Here is an 18,387-nt window from a genome sequence, read left to right on the forward strand (position 1 = left end):
CCAGACGAAGTTTTCTTTAAGACCTGAAACATTGATGAGTCTTGGGCACAGGACTGTAATACTTTTCATTGAGTCCATGAAGGCCATTTTTACCTCAATGAAACCTCATCTAAAGAAAAATTATTTAAAACTCCAGTTGTATTGTTTCAAGATAGTTTAGTATATTTAGTATGGCTCACTCTTCATTAAACTTCACAAGTATTTTTAAAAGCTAATTTAAATAGTTACCTGTTTGAGCTGATCAACCGAAACAGGGCTCAGGCTATTTCTGTATGACCCTCAGACTAAGAATGATTTTTATATTTTTTAAGGGGACTGTGCACCAGAGGCCTTCTGTGGCTACACATCTTAAAATACTTCTTTACAGAGAAAGCTTGCCAACTCCCGAATCAAGACAGAAATCAAAGTTTTAAAGGGAAATTGTCTCTTGTACTCTGCAATACCATTTCTTTTATATATACACACACACAGACACATTCATGGCTCCTATCCCCTTCCCACTTTAATCTGGAGGGTACCTGATATACACAGAATTCTTTGAGTCTCTATCCACCAAAATGCAGGCTCCTTCTCCTGTGACGTGAAGGTGTTGCCCAGCCACCCTTGATCTAGGTATGGTCCACGGCTAGTTCTTCACAATGGCACATGAGTGGAAGTGATGTGTTTCACTTCACCTCAAACCAGGGCTTTTTTTTTTTTTTTTTTGAGAGAGAGAGAGTCTTGCTCTGTCACCCAGGCTGCAGTGGCACAATCATAGCCCCCTGCAGCCTCAACCTCCTGAGCTCAAGTAGTCTTCCCATCTCAGCCTCCCAACTAGCTGGGAACCACAGGTGTGCCACACCACATCCAGCTCATCTATTTTTAATTTTTGTAGAGACAGGGTCTGCCTACATTGCCCAGGCTGGTCTCAAACTCCTGGGCTCAAGTGATCCTCCCACCTTGGCCTTCCAAAATGATGAGATTACAGGCATGAGACACCACGCTTGGCCCAAGCTAGAGTTTTTAAGAAGCAGTTATACTTTCTCCATAGTTTCTTTCCTTTCTCTGACTGAATGCTGAGGTGTTGAGTCCTGAGGATGTCAAAGCCACCACCAGCCATTCCACCCCATGATAAACAATACTGTTCCATTGTGTTCAGTCACTGACATTTTTGTTATTACAGCTATTGAGAACACAGGTTGTAATAATCATTAACACACATTGTGGATTTACTGCCTCTCATATTTAACTAACTTCTACTTAATTTGGAAGTTCTCCCAATCACCCTTCAAAAAGAAAGAGAAAAAAGCCATGAAAACAGATTGTTTATACTGCAGAAAGCAGTCTGTTTATTCTACCCATCAGTCTTTTCCTTGACAACTGGCTACTGCTGCTCTTTTTTTGTTTACTGTCTGCTCAAATGATTTATTTAAAACCTCACTATAACCACATTTCAAATGAACCAAAACGTAAAACCATTCCTGCTTCACATGTGTTGTTCAAATGCCGATGCTGCATTGAGAAATTATAGCATCCCACCCAGTGGCTGGGTTTCAGAGGCAGAATGTGAAAGTGGACAAAAATAGCTCCACTTCAGTTCTTTATTGTAGACAAGGGCCAACAAAACATAAGAAAGGTAAGAAATGTCATTTAACCTTGAAACACTCTAGGATATCTCCCAAACAAGAACTTCCCAAAGCAACTGAAACTTGACATTCTCAAAAGCTGCATCTTGACACCATCGCTGATTCAAAAACATGTCAGAACTGCCACAACACATGTCTCTGGGATGTGGATTCCTTCCCACATGACTGGCAAAATGGGAATGACAACAGTATCATGCAAAAGGAGCGTTGGTTCAGGAGCCATTCTTCCCAGCATGTTAACGTTTTGAAGCTATTGAGGGCCAAGATTTTTTCACAAATAATGTGAAAGACTTAGAAAAAAGAAAAAAAAGAAAAAAAACAACCCTAAGAAAAATCAATTGTATCAAACCACCTTCCTTTTGTGCAAGTAGTGGGCATGAGGGTGGCTGGTTTAGTCACCTCAGTATTTACTGGGCTCTCCATTACCCAGTGATAGTGTGGGGCACATGAAGGCTACACTCTGAAGCAGAGCTTTAATTCTGGTGAAACTGGCCTCCATAATAAACTAACATCTCCAAGAATGAACCTAAAACCCGGGATAAACATGTCCCAGGATAAAATAAGGCCTACAATCAGTTGGGTGTAATGCTGAGTGCAAGTGTCAAGGAAGAGTTAAGCCTCCCTGTATTTTTACTTCAATTGTCATTGCTTTTGTTAAAATTCCACTTAAAAAGTTACATAGTTTTAAGTAGTCTGGCCTTAATTCTATTTTTTTCCTATAGCCCTGTTATTTTTAGTGTATGATTTTGCAGAATGAGAGGTTTTTCAGGAATGTGTATATCACATTACAGCAGATATGAGCCCATCGCAAACTGAGATAGTGAGCTGAAATGCCAAGCAATAAGCAAAAAGAAACACTCCAACCTCATCAGGCCCCATCCAAAATCAGGTAACACGCCTGACACATATCACATTTAATCATAAAGGCCTGCTGGGGTACACATTGACTCTTCCCACATTACATCTCAGAAACTACCTAAAAATTATTATGCAGATCCTATCAAATAGTGGACACCCCAAACACAGTCCACAAATGCTACATTCAAATTCTCTGTTTTTCCAAACTCATCACGATTGTCTCTAACTTCAGCTTCGTTTTGACAATTTTTGTTTAATCTGCAAACTGAGTAATGAGTCCCTTATTGTAGTTTATCCTTCCTTCCAACTACAGCCATATATACCATCACCCTCCAGGCGCAACCAAAACCACTTGATTGCTGAACTTTAAACACAGAATTCCTTTATTGGAAGACACCATCTTTTCCTTCAGTTTTCTTCATCTTTGAAGGCAAAATGGCATCTTTTAAATGTACAGTGTAGGGTGATTTATAACTCTTCAGTTGACTACTCAAAAGCTGCTTTCCTTATGACCAAACAAAATGACAGATTTGGAGTGCTGCTCATTTTGATGCAGAATCATAATGAGCAGAGCATCTAACCCTCCCTGCCCTGTGCAAGTCCACAGACCCCAGGCCCCACCTCTGCCAGCCCAGCCTCTCCTAGGATTTCTGGCACTGAGCTTCTCTGTTACAAGGTTCTCGGATTTCCTCACCATTCCCATGTACGTTTAAATACTGGTAATCTAGGCCAGGCGCTGCGGCTCAAGCCTGTAATCCCAGCACTTTGGGAGGCCGAGACGGGCGGATCACAAGGTCAGGAGATCGAGACCATCCTGGCTAACACGATGAAATCTCGTCTCTACTAAAAAATACAAAAAAAATTAGCCGGGCGTGGTGGCGGGCGCCTGTAGTCCCAGCTACTCGGGAGGCTGAGGCAGGAGAATGGCGTAAACCCAGGAGGCGGAGCTTGCAGTGAGCTGAGATCCGGCCACTGCACTCCAGCCTGGGCGACAGAGCAAGACTCCGTCTCAAAAAAAAAAAAAAAAAAAACACACAAAAACTGGTAATCCATTAGAATCACCTGCGGACCTTCTTTTATCCATTCCGCCCCTCTAAATCTAAAATGCCTAGTGCTAAAAAGTTGATCAAAAAAAAAAAAAAAAAAATTCCCAAGTCATTCTAACATATGCTCCTTCTCCCTGATAACTAACTCGTAGATATTGATAGAAATCAGCCTGCACAACTTTGCTTCTCATCCCGGTGTACTGCTTAGGGAACTTTCTGAAAACCTAGATTTTTAAAATATATAGATTCTTGGGCCCATCCCAGATCTCTTATGGTAGATTCCAAATATCTGGTTCCTCAAGTGATTCCAATGCACAGTCAAGGTTTGAAAACAGCTGCTTTGGACGGGTGCAGTGGCTCACACCTGTAATCCCAGCACTTTGGGAGGCTGAGGAGGGCAGATCACCTGAGGTCAGCAGTTTGAGACCAGCCTGACCAACAAGGTGAAACCTTGTCTCTGCTACAAGTACAAAATTTAGCCAGGCATGGTGGCTCATGTCTGTAATCCCAGCTACTTGGGAGGCCGAGGCAGAAGAATCACTTGAACCCAGGAGGCAGAGGTTGCAGTGAGCCGAGATTGCGCCATTGCACTCCAGCCTGGGCAACAAGAGTGAAACTGTCACACAAAAAGAAAAGAAAAGAGAAGAGGGGAGGGGAGGGGAGGGGAGGGGAGGGGAGGGGAGGGGACGGGAGGGGAGGGGAGGGGAGCTTCCTTATAACCTCGGGATACAACTGCTGTTCTCAATGTTTCCAACAGGTCAAGAGAGAACCAACATATTTGAGTGCAGTATTTACATGGGACCTGTGGGGTATGCCAAACCTACATATTCCTTTCTGTAATGTGGAAGTCACAGGGTCAAAAGGTGCACCTACCCTGAGAAGGAGAATGAAGTACTGAAAACTATGTCCTAAGACCCAGAGGTATTAATATTACTCAGCTGTTTGATCCATCAGCAGTTACAGTCAACTACAAGAGTTACAAGCCTACCCCAAGCTCTGCAGTTTAATATTAATACATTAGACTAGACATCAGAGGTCTCAAAGAACCTCAGCTTATATACCAAGAGGCCCCAGGGGTTGAAGAATATCATTCCTCCATCTTCAATAAGCCAGAAAACAACGTCCCAGAGTAAAGCAAACTAATTCTGTCCCGCCCACAGCTTGGTGGGCTCTGGCTTCAAAAGTTGCCTCCACCAGTGCCATAGGTTACTTAATCACTTTAAGCCCACTTCTTCGTCTATAAAATGGGCACAAAATGCTTGTGAAAATTAAGTGAGACAATGTATATAAAAACAGAATATCCAATATAGTTTTCTTTCCTCCTTAATTTCTCTATGCCTCCTCCACTCTGCTTGAATTTTTGTCATACATTCTAACACACTAGCAGGGCTCACCTCAAGTTTACTGCAAGCATCACACACATGTCCTCTCCAACAACTAAACTAGGACATAGGGGGCCTTAGGGGGCACTTTATTTATCTTAGTTTCTCTAAAATGAACATGAAGCTTAAACTCATTAACTGTTGACTGGCAACCCATTCAACAGACCTGATAACTCAGCTCCTAGTTCTATTAATATGACAGCAGTGGCTATCAAACCTTAAAGGTTAGAATTACCAGGAAGCCTGTTTAAAATACACATCCCCACCACCGACAACTACTTAATAATTGATTCCAGCAAGGATTCTCAACAGACACCAAAACCATAAGGTAAAGGGTTTTAGACACTGACACTTTGCTAACATATGACTCCCTAGTTACCTACCGATAGCAAAGGGAAAAACTACCTTTATAAAAAGAAATCTGGCAGTCGCAACCTTAACCAAGGGATAAAACTTAGCATCACTAATAGTGGGACAAAACAGGTATGGGGCACCTACTGATATGATGCAAATATGAAGAAAGCAGTACTTCTGACAAAAATTTGTGCCTGAATGTAATTCAGCTCCTAGATGCAACCTCAAGTTTACTAGACATACAGAGTGCAAATGGCACCTGGAAGAAACACTCAGGCAATGCAAAATATGAGCAGACAAGAGAACTGGACTGGACCCTGGAAAAAAGTCAGTGTCATGAGAAAAAAAAAAGGAGAGGGACTCTTCTAAAGAAACAGCAATGTAATTCATAAATTTTTACTAAGTCCCTGTTTGAAGGGGAGGAAAAAACCACAAATAAATTTGCTGGGGACAAAAACTAGGTAAATCTGAGTACAAAGCAGCTATTAGATGATTTTACAGAATTAAGGAAAATTATGGAAATACTGTTAATTTTCTCAGATGCAATGATATTGTAGCTTTGTAGAATTATTCTAAATATTTCATATTTGAGATGAAGTATTTAGAGGTGCAACATCAGGATAGGATATGTGTTAAATACACACACATACATACATACATACATACATATATATATATATATATATATTTTTTTTTTTTTTTTGAGACGGAGTCTCACTCCATTGCCCAGGCTGGAGTGCAGTGGCGTGATCTTGGCTCACTGCAATCTCCGCATCCCAGGTTCACACCATTCTCCTGCCTCAGCCTCCCAAGTAGCTGGGACTACAGGCACCCGCCACCACACCCAGCTAATGTTTTGTATTTTTTTAGTAGAGACGGGGTTTCACCATGTTAGTCAGGATGGTCTCGATCTCCTGACCTCGTGATCCACCCACCTCGGCCTCCCAAAGTGCTGGGATTACAGGCATGAGCCACCACACCCGGCCAAATATATCTATATCAACAACTGGCCAAGCACAGCGACTCACGCCTATAATCCCAGCACTTTGGGAGGACAAGGCAGGAGGACTGATCGAGGCCAACAGTTCAAAACCAGCCTGGGCAATATAGCAAGACCCCCATCTCTGAAAAAAAAAATTTTTTTTTTTTTTTGAGATGGAGTCTCGCTCTGTCACTGAGGCTGGAGTGCAATGGCACAATCTCAGCTCACTGCAACCTCCGCCTCCCGGATTCAAGTGATTCTGCTGCCTCAGCCTCCTGAGTAGCTGGGACTACAGGCACATGCCACCACACCTGGCTAATTTTTGTATTTTTAGTAGAGACACCATGTTAGCCAGGATGGTCTCGATCTCCTGACCTCGTGATCCGTTTGCCTCAGCCTCCCAAGCTGCTGGGGTTATAGGCGTGAGCCACCGTATCTGGCCTACAAAAATCTTTTTAAACGAGCAAGGTGTGGTGGCACACACCTTAAGCCCCAGCTACTCAGGAGGCAGACGCAAGGGAATTGCTTGAGCCTAGAAGTTCAAGGCTGCAGGGAGTTATGCTCACGCCACTACACTCCAGCCTGGGCAACAGAGTGAGAATCTTGTTTCTTTAAAAAAAAAAAATTACTGAAGCCAGGTGAATGGTAACAGCTATTCATTATACTGCTCTATTTCCCTGTGTGCTTAAAAGCTTCAGTAATAAAAATTGAGCAAAAATACACATTCCCTGGCCCAACTCCCTGAGGCTCTGATCCTGAAGTCTGTAGTAAGGCCTGGAATCCGCATGTTAATGGCCCCGTGCACTCTCCTAACACAGGAGTCTCTGCCACACTTGAAGAAACACAGCTGAAGTGAGAAAGCCAGGCGCCTGCCCTCTGGAGGGGCCTGAGTTCTGGATTGCCCTGCCAGCTCGACTTTACTGGCAAGCTTCCCAAGCTACGGGTTTGGCGTCTTCCTCAAATCTGCTGCCTTTCCTCATTTGTTCAGTGTATTTAAGACGGAAAGAAAAGGAAGCATCATGGTGATACGAATGTTTTAGCTCACCGACCCATGAGTGAAAGCGTCTGGCCAGGGCAAGCTGTAATTATCAACCCTACCTTTCCTCCAAGAGGGTTGTGAAGAAAACAGTATGTAGCTCTCTGTGAACCGAATACTCTAATTTCTTCCTAGAAATGAATGATGAGCATAGTCCATGCTCTAAATCAATGACCAAGTTAAAACAGATATTGCTTCCTCATTTAAACTAAGAAGACGAAAACACTCCATTCAAAACAAAAATTATTTTTAAAACCACTTGTTTAACATTCCAAGGTAAAAGAGATCAATGAGAAGAAATTTTTTGTTAGCAATCTGTAAAATACCATAGGGTGCAGTAGTATGTTTTGAGCTATATTAAAATATGCAATATACCAAGATCTATCCACATTAGAAATACAGAAATGAAAACTCTAATGTTGAAATTTTATGTAGAACTATATTGTCACTGTAACAATATCCACTGAATTCTCTAAGCAAATTCCATCTTTCCTAAAAATTCGACTAGTGCCAAAAAAGAACTTATACCTTAATCTAAAAAAAAAAAAAAAAAAATTCACTTAACAGAATTATTTCCTAAAAGAGCTGAAGTAACATGATAGTATCACTAAAAATTGTTTTACAAACACTAACTTTTCAAAGTTAAAGAACACATCTCAAACAACAAATTACAGTAGGTAATTTTAAGGTTCTGACCCCCCACAAAAGAAATTAACCTTGGTAAACAATTCAGAAAAACCTCCAAAATACATGGCTTAAACAGATATGCATATATTGCTTTAGCTTAATCTACCAGTAAAAATTTAAAACAGATGACAAAAAAAGACTACTGAAAAATATAGTTTAATTTTAGCTGAAATTGCAAATTCACAAAATTAGCTGATACAGTCAGCACAAGTTTCTCAGTAAATTTAGTCTGCCATAAATTTTGACATTAACTAATGAGATCTACAAAATGTCCCTATAGGTAGGTAAGTGACTCAAAATGAGAATTTGTTTAGTAAGTCAGAACAATCCATGGCAGGACTTAGAACTCTCTACTCCAAATCAGCACCTAGGAGACATATACACTTGCTTTAAAAATAGTTTAATTGATCAAACCAGACTGAAATTCCCTCTTTAAAGCTATTTTCAAAGCACAAATACCTGTAGCATAATGAACTTTTTTACATTGAAGAGACATTAAAGATCAATCCATTTAACTCCTTGTTTGATAAATATGAAGAAACTGAGGCCAGTGGTTGTAACTTGCAGAGTGACAAACCTGACTTCTTACCTCCAACAGTCATTCCCTTCATACCAGGCTATGTCCTATGCTTTTCTTAAATATCTCCAATAGTGGTAAGCAGTGGATTGTCTTTAGGCAATTAGTCAAAAGTCACTGAACTTGTTAAATGAGAGTATATTTTCATAAATTTTGTCAAAAGTTTTACTTTTTAAAAGTCAAATAAGAAATCCAGAATTTCTGATGAGAAGAAACTAGATGAACAGCACATCATGGGGAGTAAACTAAAATTTTAACCACAAACTTATTTGCAGACAGCTCGCTATAAAGCAAATCATCCCGGGGTGAAAATGGCAACATCGGAGACATAACTTCTTTTTGCATCCCATAGAATCTTTCCATCCCACAGAATCTTTCCAACATTCCAGCATCTACCTACTGCATAAGCCTGACTAGGCAACTGACCTTATGAGTAAGTCTATAGTCAAATGATGTTGAAGACAGAAATGAACAACTTGTGACTTCTAGTAGGCACCTGCCTGCTAGATTTCAGGAGCTCTGGCCTTCTTACAACACAGATTTTGATACTTCATTTCTGGATCCTTCTGGAAATACTATGCTGCATCACCAGTTGCAATTTCGCTCCAAAGCATGCCATTTTTTCATCCCCTTCCCTTGAGGATTTACCACAAATGTCAAGTTTTTAGGGTTACTGTTCACTCAAAAACAAGAAATAAATCTTCAGAGATGTTCGCTTCTTATTCATTCTCCCACAGGAAGTATCTCTGTCTCAATTTAACCCACTTACCCTCACAGCTAAGCATGTATTTCTGGATTTTTCAGATGGGAGGAGGAAGAAGGGAAGAAACCAGGAGAGGCAACTTCATGTGGTTAAATCTGCTCCTCCTTTTCCTTGATGGTACCAAAGGGTCTTGTCCACTGCAACATTATAAAAAATAATCATCCTAGTGTTTTTACAGTTTAACACTTTATGTTTACGCCTTTCATTCTTTTAGCACTTCTGTTTACCTAAGGTAGAGATTCATTTTTTTTTTTCCAACTGGATATTCAATTGCTATCATTTGTTAAATAATTCTTTTTCCATCCACTGATTAGCAATGCCACCTTTACTATGTACTAAATTCTCACAAGCATATCTATATATGTATAGACTCTTCATTCTCCTTTGAACTATCTGCTTAATTTCTCTGCACATTGGTCTAATTATTGACACATTATAGCACATCCACTTCCTGATCGGGTAAGCCTCAACATTCTTCAAAGTTTTTTGACTACTCAAACTCATTTATACTTTTCTCAGATCAATTTTACCCAACTTTCCCCTCAGAAAAACCCCACTGAGTTTTTTTTTTTTTGAGACAGAGTCTCGCTCTGTCGCCCAGGCTGGAGTACAGTGGCGCAAACTCAGCTCACTGCAAGCTCTGCCTCCCAGGTTCACATCATTCTCCTGCCTCAGCCTCCTCAGTAGCTGGGACTACAGGCACCCGCCATCACACTCAGCTAATTATTTTTGTATTTTTTAGTAGGGATGTGGTTTCACCATGTTAGCCAGGATGGTCTCGATCTCCTGACCTCATGATCCGCCTGCCTCGGCCTCCCACTGAGCTTCTTTTTAACCAGAATTCTATTAAGCTTACGGATAAAATTAAAAAAAAAAAATGCTATTTTTACAATGAGATTCTCACCCATTAATAAGCATATAAAACTCATTCTCTCTCTACTCACACACCCACACACCCCACAAATACAAGTATACAATCTATTAATGTGTCTATGATGGTACCCTGGCCCCACACAGATGAATTTCCTTATTTGTACGTATCTACATATTGAATATTACCATTCTTAAACCACAAAATCTTAGCATTAGAGGGACATTACAGATCACTTATCCCAACACCACTCATAATCCCAGTTATGTTTCCTCAAGCCTATTTAATAGATTCGTTTCAGATATAAACAGAATTATTATACCTTTCACACGCAACATAAACATTATTTGTATCTCACAAAAGGCAAAGAGAAGTGGGTTACATTTACTGAAGACTGTTTTGAATTTGCGAATTCTTTCAGAATGAGATTAATACTTGAGCTCAAAAAAAACAAAACAAAAACAGAAAACACGGAGTACCATTACATTAGGGCATCCCCTTGAGTAGCCCTCGAGACACTCGTGCTCCCAAGGTAAAGTCGTTCGTTATGGTGTTATCCGGGGGCCAAACTTAATGGTACCAGATCATTTCTTTCCCAATTCTGCCATCATATTTATTAAGAACACAAATCTAACATTCCTCTCCAAATGGAATAAGCCTGAAATCCAGTTCTCAAGTGTTTCTCAGGCGTGGGGTTCCCACATGATCACCTGTGGGTCTTCTAAAACTACGACTTCTTAGGTCCTCCCCGGGGAGTCTTCTTCAGCAGGTCCAGCAGTGCCTCGGCTTTTCTATTGAAGGGCTGCAACAGATTCTCTTCTCAGCCAGAACTAAGAACCACTATTCTAAAATATTCAACATGAACAAAGACCCATCATAGACTAAGTATCCCTACACAGAGGAGCAGAGAGGAGGGCAGGGGAGTGATTAAAAAAATAATAAAGCGTCTTCGCCAGCCCAGCAACATTCACTGCTGATTGTGTAGAGAGCTGCATATCCAAATTACACCAGTCTCAAATCAGAAAACAACGCTAAAACAGAGCTGTAGACTGCTCAGCTGGATGGTGCCATTATAAAATGCAAAATGCCTTTTCCTTTTTACTCCCCTGAAGGCAACCCTCTACCACATCCCATCTCACAAGATAAAGAACCACTGACCATCCTCTTAAATATGGCAAGTCGTATAAAGAAGTAAATTCCTTTTACTCTGAAATAGAAGGGTGCAAACACACACATAAAACTACATTAATTAAATGGGAGATTAATGATGTGGCCATGACATTTTGGTCAAATAACTGTTGCTTCTTGACTGAAGAGAACTGACAATGCACTAAGCAACCTCTAAAAGTAACACAAAAGCAGAGAAAGGACAATAGCTCAAGGGAAAACTTGCACACATCAATGCAATAAGCGAACTAAATCACACTGTTCCTAAAGCCAAACCCTCCAAGAAAATGCTCTCTATTAACAACACATTGTATAAAAGTGAAGCCCAATGTGACTCATGCTCCTGGAATACGTGATTCATATGCCTGTTATCCCCACGAAAAGCACCTGAAAAATAAAGCACATCAAGCTATACAGAGGTTGTTACATGTTTAGTAATTAGTGGGAGTAAGGCATGCATGAAAAAGACCTTAATCACACACTAGTGCTCTGCAAAGCAGGTTCACGGGGCCACATCATTCTACAGACAACCATTCTTCCATGCTCCAATTTCAGCCCAGCCAAAAATACTTTCTTACATTTTATAAAGTCATTTGATAAAAGACGTCAAGTATTTGCCATCTTGACAGCAATGGCAAGATGCACAGAAGTGCCCCATCTTAATATCGAGGGAAACTAAATTTTATTAAATAGGTGTTGTGCTTTGTCCAAGCTATAACCAAATAATTTTACATTTTAAAAAATCTGAAGAGACAAGTATTCATGGTTTAATGGAATCAGTTTTGACAATGTACAACTTCACTGACATCTTTTCTTAGAGATGCAGCCCAAACCAAATGATAGAAATATTAGATCTTAACCTTTATGTCATGTGACCATAAGAGACAGCAAAGTTTCAACAGCAAATATGATTAAGGAAACAACTATAAACCCAAAAGATCTTCAATAAAAATAGAGATGATGTATGTTCATACACATTGACAAGCAATTGTTTGCCAAAAGATTAAAACAAGAATTCCTCTAAAGCTTTTACATATGAATGATTTCAACACAAACAACATGGCTAGCAGGTATTAAAGCAGCAGACCTTGCTCCTGCAGTATTTCAAACAAAACCATCTAACTGGGAAAAAAATTTTTTTTTATAAAATCCTTCCTCAGTAAATACTGCTTTTGAAGTATAGCTATGTTAGAAGAAACAACTTACCAAAATTAGCATGTCTTTTAATAACTTAACTTTGGGAAATATTTAGAGATATACTCTAATCTTGAAAAAAGATGTAAAAAAAACTAGATAGTAAAGTCACAGGCACTTTATATCACTGCAGATGAAAGTTAAGATCAGAAAAAAAATACTACCCCACATACAACTAAAAAAGCTGAACTGACATTTTAAATGTACTTTTCAGTTTGCCCTAAAATCTGGACTTCCACTTTGCCCAGAAACAATTAACGTTTAGGTGAATGGAGGTGGGATTTTATTCTACTCCAATTTCATTCTGTCTCAAAGCTTAACTACTAATAAGTGTCCAGGACAGATTCCACTAGAAACAGTTCTCTCAGGAATTCTAACTTGACACCAACATTTTTATTGCCCACACTTAGAAGTTTACCTCATGGAGATAGCTGACTTCGGCTTGTTCAGCAGAAGCCGATCAGTACATGCTACTAAATTCTACTGGCAAGTTAAAATCTCTCTTCCCCATACTTTTTGTCCCTCCCCAGCTTCATTCCTGGCATCTTAACAATCAGAAACCACCACCCTCCCCCGCCCAAAAAAAAAAAGGTATCTCCAATACCAAACACACTACCTTTGATTCGGTATGACTTTGAGTGTGTGGGTGTTTGGGAATTTAGATTTCAAATTTAAAACATATTTCAGAATTTTATCTGACCCCAAGCTATGCTTACAACAGCCAAAAGTTAATCAGCACTTTTCCTATTTTTATTCTCTCACTTCTTATAAACTTATCAGCAGGAAACAAATTATCTGCAGACAAATGCAGCTAGAGAAAAAGCTGTTTGGTTCAGCCTAGAAAGGCCAGTAAACAACTCTGGGTGGTGCAGGGCCTACGGAACCACCCTCACTTCCCCTAGCCTGAATTTGCATGTAAACCCAGCAGGACAAAGTTCTTGCATCTACTCTCGTGATTTGACTTAATTCAACCCCATGCTTTCCGAAATGTTTTTATTTAAATAAATTCCGCAAAGAGATCTGGACAAACCATTAAAAAGACAGCAGATTTTATTTCAGCTAACCTGGGTATATCTGTTACCTGAACTACTAAGTGCCTAAAATCTCCTACTAAGCTAGGAGTCAGGGCAGCCTAGGCAAAATGTCTTCTCATAGAAGCCATGCACTTGAAGAGCTTGCCCGCGTGTAATTTATCTTCAGTAAGATTTTTTTCTCTTGCAAATGCTTTCACCTGCAACTCACTGTTTCCAGAATACACACAAGCTAATTTAAGTAAGAAGGCACAGATGTACCCAGGTGTGAATGGGTTCATTTCCTCAGTTTAGCCAGGGAGGCAGTCAGTGAAGAAGGCGCCTGGCTGAAAGAACACCTGCAAGTGGTTTGTGAGGGACTGAACTGGCACACGGGAAATTTACAAAGGGAGAAAGGGCCGCAAAGCCAAGCTTGGGTCTTGTGTAAATATAAATCACTTACGCACTGGCCTGGCTACCAAAAACATCGTTCCCCCAGAATAGGTATCCAGGTGGCTAATTGGTTTTCTGGAGGTGAGAGTTAACACCAAACGCTCGCGCCCATCACATTTTATTCCATTTTTACCTGTCACTAAGAAAAGGACACGTCTAATCCAGTAAACCAAAAAAAAAAACAAAAGTCTTTTTTCCTTTCGGGAGAGCAGCGGTTTGGAGTCATTCACAGGGGCTGGGAGTGCGGGAGGGGGAAGGGGCGTGGAATCCAGGAGTGCTCGCAGGCGGCAGCGAGGGTTTTTCCACAGGGCCCCACGCAGGCCACTGCAGAGGGAGAACGGGGGAAGAGGGAAGGATGTCTCACCCGGGAACAAACCCGAGTGCAGCGGCTGGAGGAGGGAAGGCTTCCCCGGGCCGCGAGGTGGGGTGCAGCCCAGGGCGCCTGCAGCTGGTTACCTCGGGAGGCAGGGAAAAGAGGCGCCCGGGAACGGAGGTCTGCAGAGGAGACGGGGAGGGCGGGCTGAGGCAGGGACCCTGCCGAGTGCGAAGCGGGGATGAGGACGGGCCAACAGCAGGTCTCGGCCTCCCCGGGCCAAAGGCGTGGCCAGGGATCCAGATCAAACGCTGGTCTTTTGGAGACGCCAGGGGCGGCACGCGGCCGGTCCCTCCTTCGAGCCCCCCGCGCTGGGCCCGTCCGAGGGGCCGCCCCACGAAGCACCGGGAGGGCAGAGGGGCTCCGCAGGGCCGGCCCGCCCCCACCCCGCAGTGCTCTTACCTCCACACCTGCCCCATCTGCAGCAGGTGGATGACCGACTGCCAGATCCACACGGAGAGGCGGCACAGGCGCTGCGCCCCCGGCGTGGCCGGGACCCCCGCGCCTGGGACGCCGCGGGCCGCGCCGTAGGCGGCCCCCATCATGGGGGGGCCCCGGCTGCTGAGCCCCTCCACGGCGCCCAGCCCGCCGCCCGTGTAGTCCTGCACGAACCAGCGGAAGCTCAGGCTCTGCACCAGCAGCGACGGCACCAGCACGAAGAAGAGGGTCAGCCCGAAGTAGCCGTAGTCCCCCTTGCGGTAGTAGTCGAGGGCCAGCCACAGGTCGGTGCCCACGTCCCCGAAGAACACCAGCAGCGCCAGCACGATCCACAGGCAGTCGAGCCACGGCCGCTCCACCTGCGGCGGCGGCGGCTCTGGCCGCGCGGCCGAGGGCGTCGGGGGTTGGCGGTCGGCGCCGGGGGCCGCGGGAGGCTGCAGCGGCTGGTCCCCCCCGTCGGCGGCGGCGCTGCGGCGCGGCTTCTTGCCCAGGAGGGAGCGCAGGCAGGCGGAGCGGCAGCCCCAGTAGCACGAGGAGGTGTTGCAGCAGTGGCAGATGTGCAGCGAGCTGCTCTCGCCGGGCTCGCTGCCGTCGCCGCCGCCGCCGCAGCCGCCTCCCCCGGGCTCCCCGTCCTCCTCGCCGCCACTGCCCACCGCCTCGTCCAGGTTGTGCAGCTGAGCGAAGCCCACCCCCACGCCACCGCCATCGGATTTCGCCGCCATCTTGACTCTCTTCCCAGCTCCGGAGGTTGGGGGGGAGGGACGGCGGGGGGGGGAAGAAGGCAGGGAACGGGGAGGGGGGGAAACGAATGGAGAGGAAGGGGGGCGGGGAGGAAGCGGGGGAGCAAACGAACGAGGGGGGAGTGGGCCAGGGAACCCCCTCCGCTTCCGGGTAGTTGGCGTCACTTCCGGGCGAGCCCCCCAATCGCACGGCGCCCGCAGCTCCCCAGCCCTACCCTCCCGGCCAAGATGGCCGCCCTCCTGTGCCTCAGCTGCTGGGCGGGGGACCGGGGGGTTCTCCCCGCCAGGGCTCCCCTTCCCCTCTTCCGTTGACCCCGAAACCCATCAGGTTGACCCCTCGGCGTTTCAGAATCCGGCTGGGCCGAGTGAGGCGGTCCAAAGTGATCCCTGGAGGGGGCAGTGCCAGACGTTTTGGGGTCCCCTTCCTCAGCGTCGCAGCTCACAGCTTTCCTCCTGGAGAAACGCCCCCTAACACCCTCCTGGCTGCTGGTGGAGGGGCGGGACCTTTGAGGGAAGGGGCGGAGCTAGTGCAAAGCAGGTGATTACGTGTCACTTCCGGGAGATGGGATGACCTCATTGTGTAGTTAGACAACACCCCCAATCAAAATGTCTGTGTCTCACCTCTTTGGCTGTTTGTTTTCTTTTAAATTTCTCTTTTATTCTTCTCTTATTTTGAGGGTCTTTAAAAATTACATAAGTCAGATTTTCACAAGCAAGTTATTGATTCTCACTTCCATTTAGACACCTCTCCTCTTTTACCTCTGTTGACCTCCTGATTTTTCTGTCACTGACAACTTTACCATGTTTTGTAATAAAGTTTCCATCATTGCCTTAAGAAAACTTCAGGCAAAATTCAACTGGAAATCAGCCTGGTTGTGTCTTACATGTTGGAGCAAGGAATTGTGACCTTGAACGTTTTTTCTGCCCTATGGAAATATATTCTACCAACTTTTTTTTTAATATGCAATTTTTAAATTCTGTGATCTTAACTTGGAAAATGCAGAACTAGCCAGGGCTTAACCTGTATCAATTATTTGTTCAGGTTATTTAAATGTGTAAGGAGTGCCTTTTAGAATTTTTTTGGTGCTAAGGCGCTGTGGGTAAACATAGCTTTAAATGAGGAAAAAATATTATCAGTGTGCTATATCATTAAAGTAGGTGCAGGATACACTACTTAAACTTAGCTAACAAATTACAAAAGTGAAACAGCACCGAATGGATTTGAATTACAATGATCTTCCAGTGAAAGTATTTTTGAAGCCAGATAGCCAAAATAGGGCAAGATACATGGTTACAGTTGTTCCTGATCAGATGAAATGAACATTTTGAAGTTTAAAAAAAAGAATGAGGGGGGAAAAGTCCCTGGATTTTCTCCTTGACCTCCCTAGATTTTTGAACTCATTTTTGTGATTCTGTCTACTTCTCCCTTCAATAAAGTCTTCTAATAATGCCAATAACTGTCTTTAGAATGTTAAGAGTACAAATTAGGTAATATTTGTATGGCTGGAGGTTCTATGGAAGAAAGGTGCCTTTGACAACTTCAATAGTTACTTTGATACTATTGAATACTATGGCACCTATGAATTTTGGGAGTGGCAGGGTAGATGGGGATACTACATTTTAGGACACAGCTTTTCATGAGTATACATGCCAGTATAAAATCTCTGAAGACTTTAGAAAAAGTACTAATAGTGAATTTTTACTCCCACATATTGGGAAGAAGGGAGTGATTCCAAAATCAACTTTTAGAAACAAGCCATATAACTGTATCCATGTATTTCATGCTATGATTGAAGCCTCATACTCCCTATGGTAGTAAAACGTAAGGCCAGCAGGTAAAGATTATTTCTGCATATAGATGGGATTCTGTTTCTTTGCTGAATTTGAATGAATAACACTTTACACGGCATAAATATAGAGTAGGATTGTCCAGGTATGGACCCCAATTTCACTAAAGTAGTAACATGAATAATGTGAGCAAGATTATCTCTTCAAATATCAGTTTTCACCTTTATATAATGGGAATAACAACAGTGACTTTTCTGAAAAGTTCATGGGCAGATTAAAGGCAGTAATCCTTTCAAGGATCTCAATATGATACCTGATAGGCAGTTAAGCACTAGAGAGTAACTGCTATTATTATTACCATTGTTATTATTATGTTTGCATAATACCAACATGTATCTACTTAAATTCTATCACTGAGTGTATTTGGTATCTCTAATAAAAGAAAGCATTTTGAAATGCTTCTAGAAAATAGGTGCAATTAATTTGTGCTTTCAAATATATTTTCTCTATTTAAGCTATGAGGCTGTGAAATGAGGTACAAAAGCAGGCAGTAATGGCATATTTATGATTCCTATTTCTCTGTGCCCTGAAAGAACATAATCTACTAGTGAAATTAGCTAAGTAAATTACACTCACTATATAAGGCTGACAAATGAGCTTACGAGTCAAAAGTGTTTATTACAATTAAAGTTTCAAGTAGATATATAAGATTATCAGACTGTCAAGTGATTTCAACTTTACATTTGCTGTTTCAACAATTTTATCCTTCTACTTTCTTTGGAAGAAGTATACATTATAGAACCCAGAAGGCTCTAAAATTAAAATCAGTTACAGTGATAATAAACCTCTCATGAAGACTCACTGAAAAGTTAACATAAATCTGGACTATGCATTGGATGGCACATTTTTACCTAGAATTTTGGGGGTGGTTTTTGTTCTAAGTAAGCCAGCACTTAGCACAATGCTGAACACATAGTGGGCACTCAGTAAGTATTGATTAAATTAGTGCAAACGAATTTTCCAGATAACTGAAATTTAAGTGC

The 18,387-nt window shown here is 42.6% G+C and overlaps 1 protein-coding gene and 1 long non-coding RNA gene across 3 annotated transcripts in view; both read right to left on the reverse strand.

Moving 5' to 3' along the window:
* LOC112428257 (uncharacterized) overlaps nucleotides 1-14,756 on the reverse strand; it is an 88,197-nt gene extending 73,441 nt beyond the window's left edge. Inside the window, exons 1-2 of one of the 2 annotated variants that reach the window (XR_003020252.2) lie at nucleotides 14,462-14,756; nucleotides 9,317-14,329 (exon numbers count right to left, since the gene is read on the reverse strand). This is a non-coding gene — a long non-coding RNA (uncharacterized lncRNA). Of the gene's footprint in view, nucleotides 1-9,316 lie in introns of both variants that reach the window. The other variant, XR_011607263.1, reaches the window with a different exon arrangement.
* LOC105491173 (XK related 6) overlaps nucleotides 1-16,067 on the reverse strand; it is a 315,309-nt gene extending 299,242 nt beyond the window's left edge. The window contains exon 1 of the mRNA XM_011757335.3: nucleotides 14,781-16,067. Within this exon, the coding sequence (XP_011755637.1) occupies nucleotides 14,781-15,538 (758 nt within the window). The 5' untranslated portion in view covers nucleotides 15,539-16,067. The remainder of the gene's footprint in view (nucleotides 1-14,780) is intronic.
* Between the last annotated feature and the right edge of the window lie 2,320 nt (nucleotides 16,068-18,387).

The sequence above is a fragment of the Macaca nemestrina genome, chromosome 8, assembly GCF_043159975.1.
Source record: "Macaca nemestrina isolate mMacNem1 chromosome 8, mMacNem.hap1, whole genome shotgun sequence".
In the NCBI taxonomy this organism is placed as follows: Eukaryota; Metazoa; Chordata; class Mammalia; order Primates; family Cercopithecidae; genus Macaca; species Macaca nemestrina.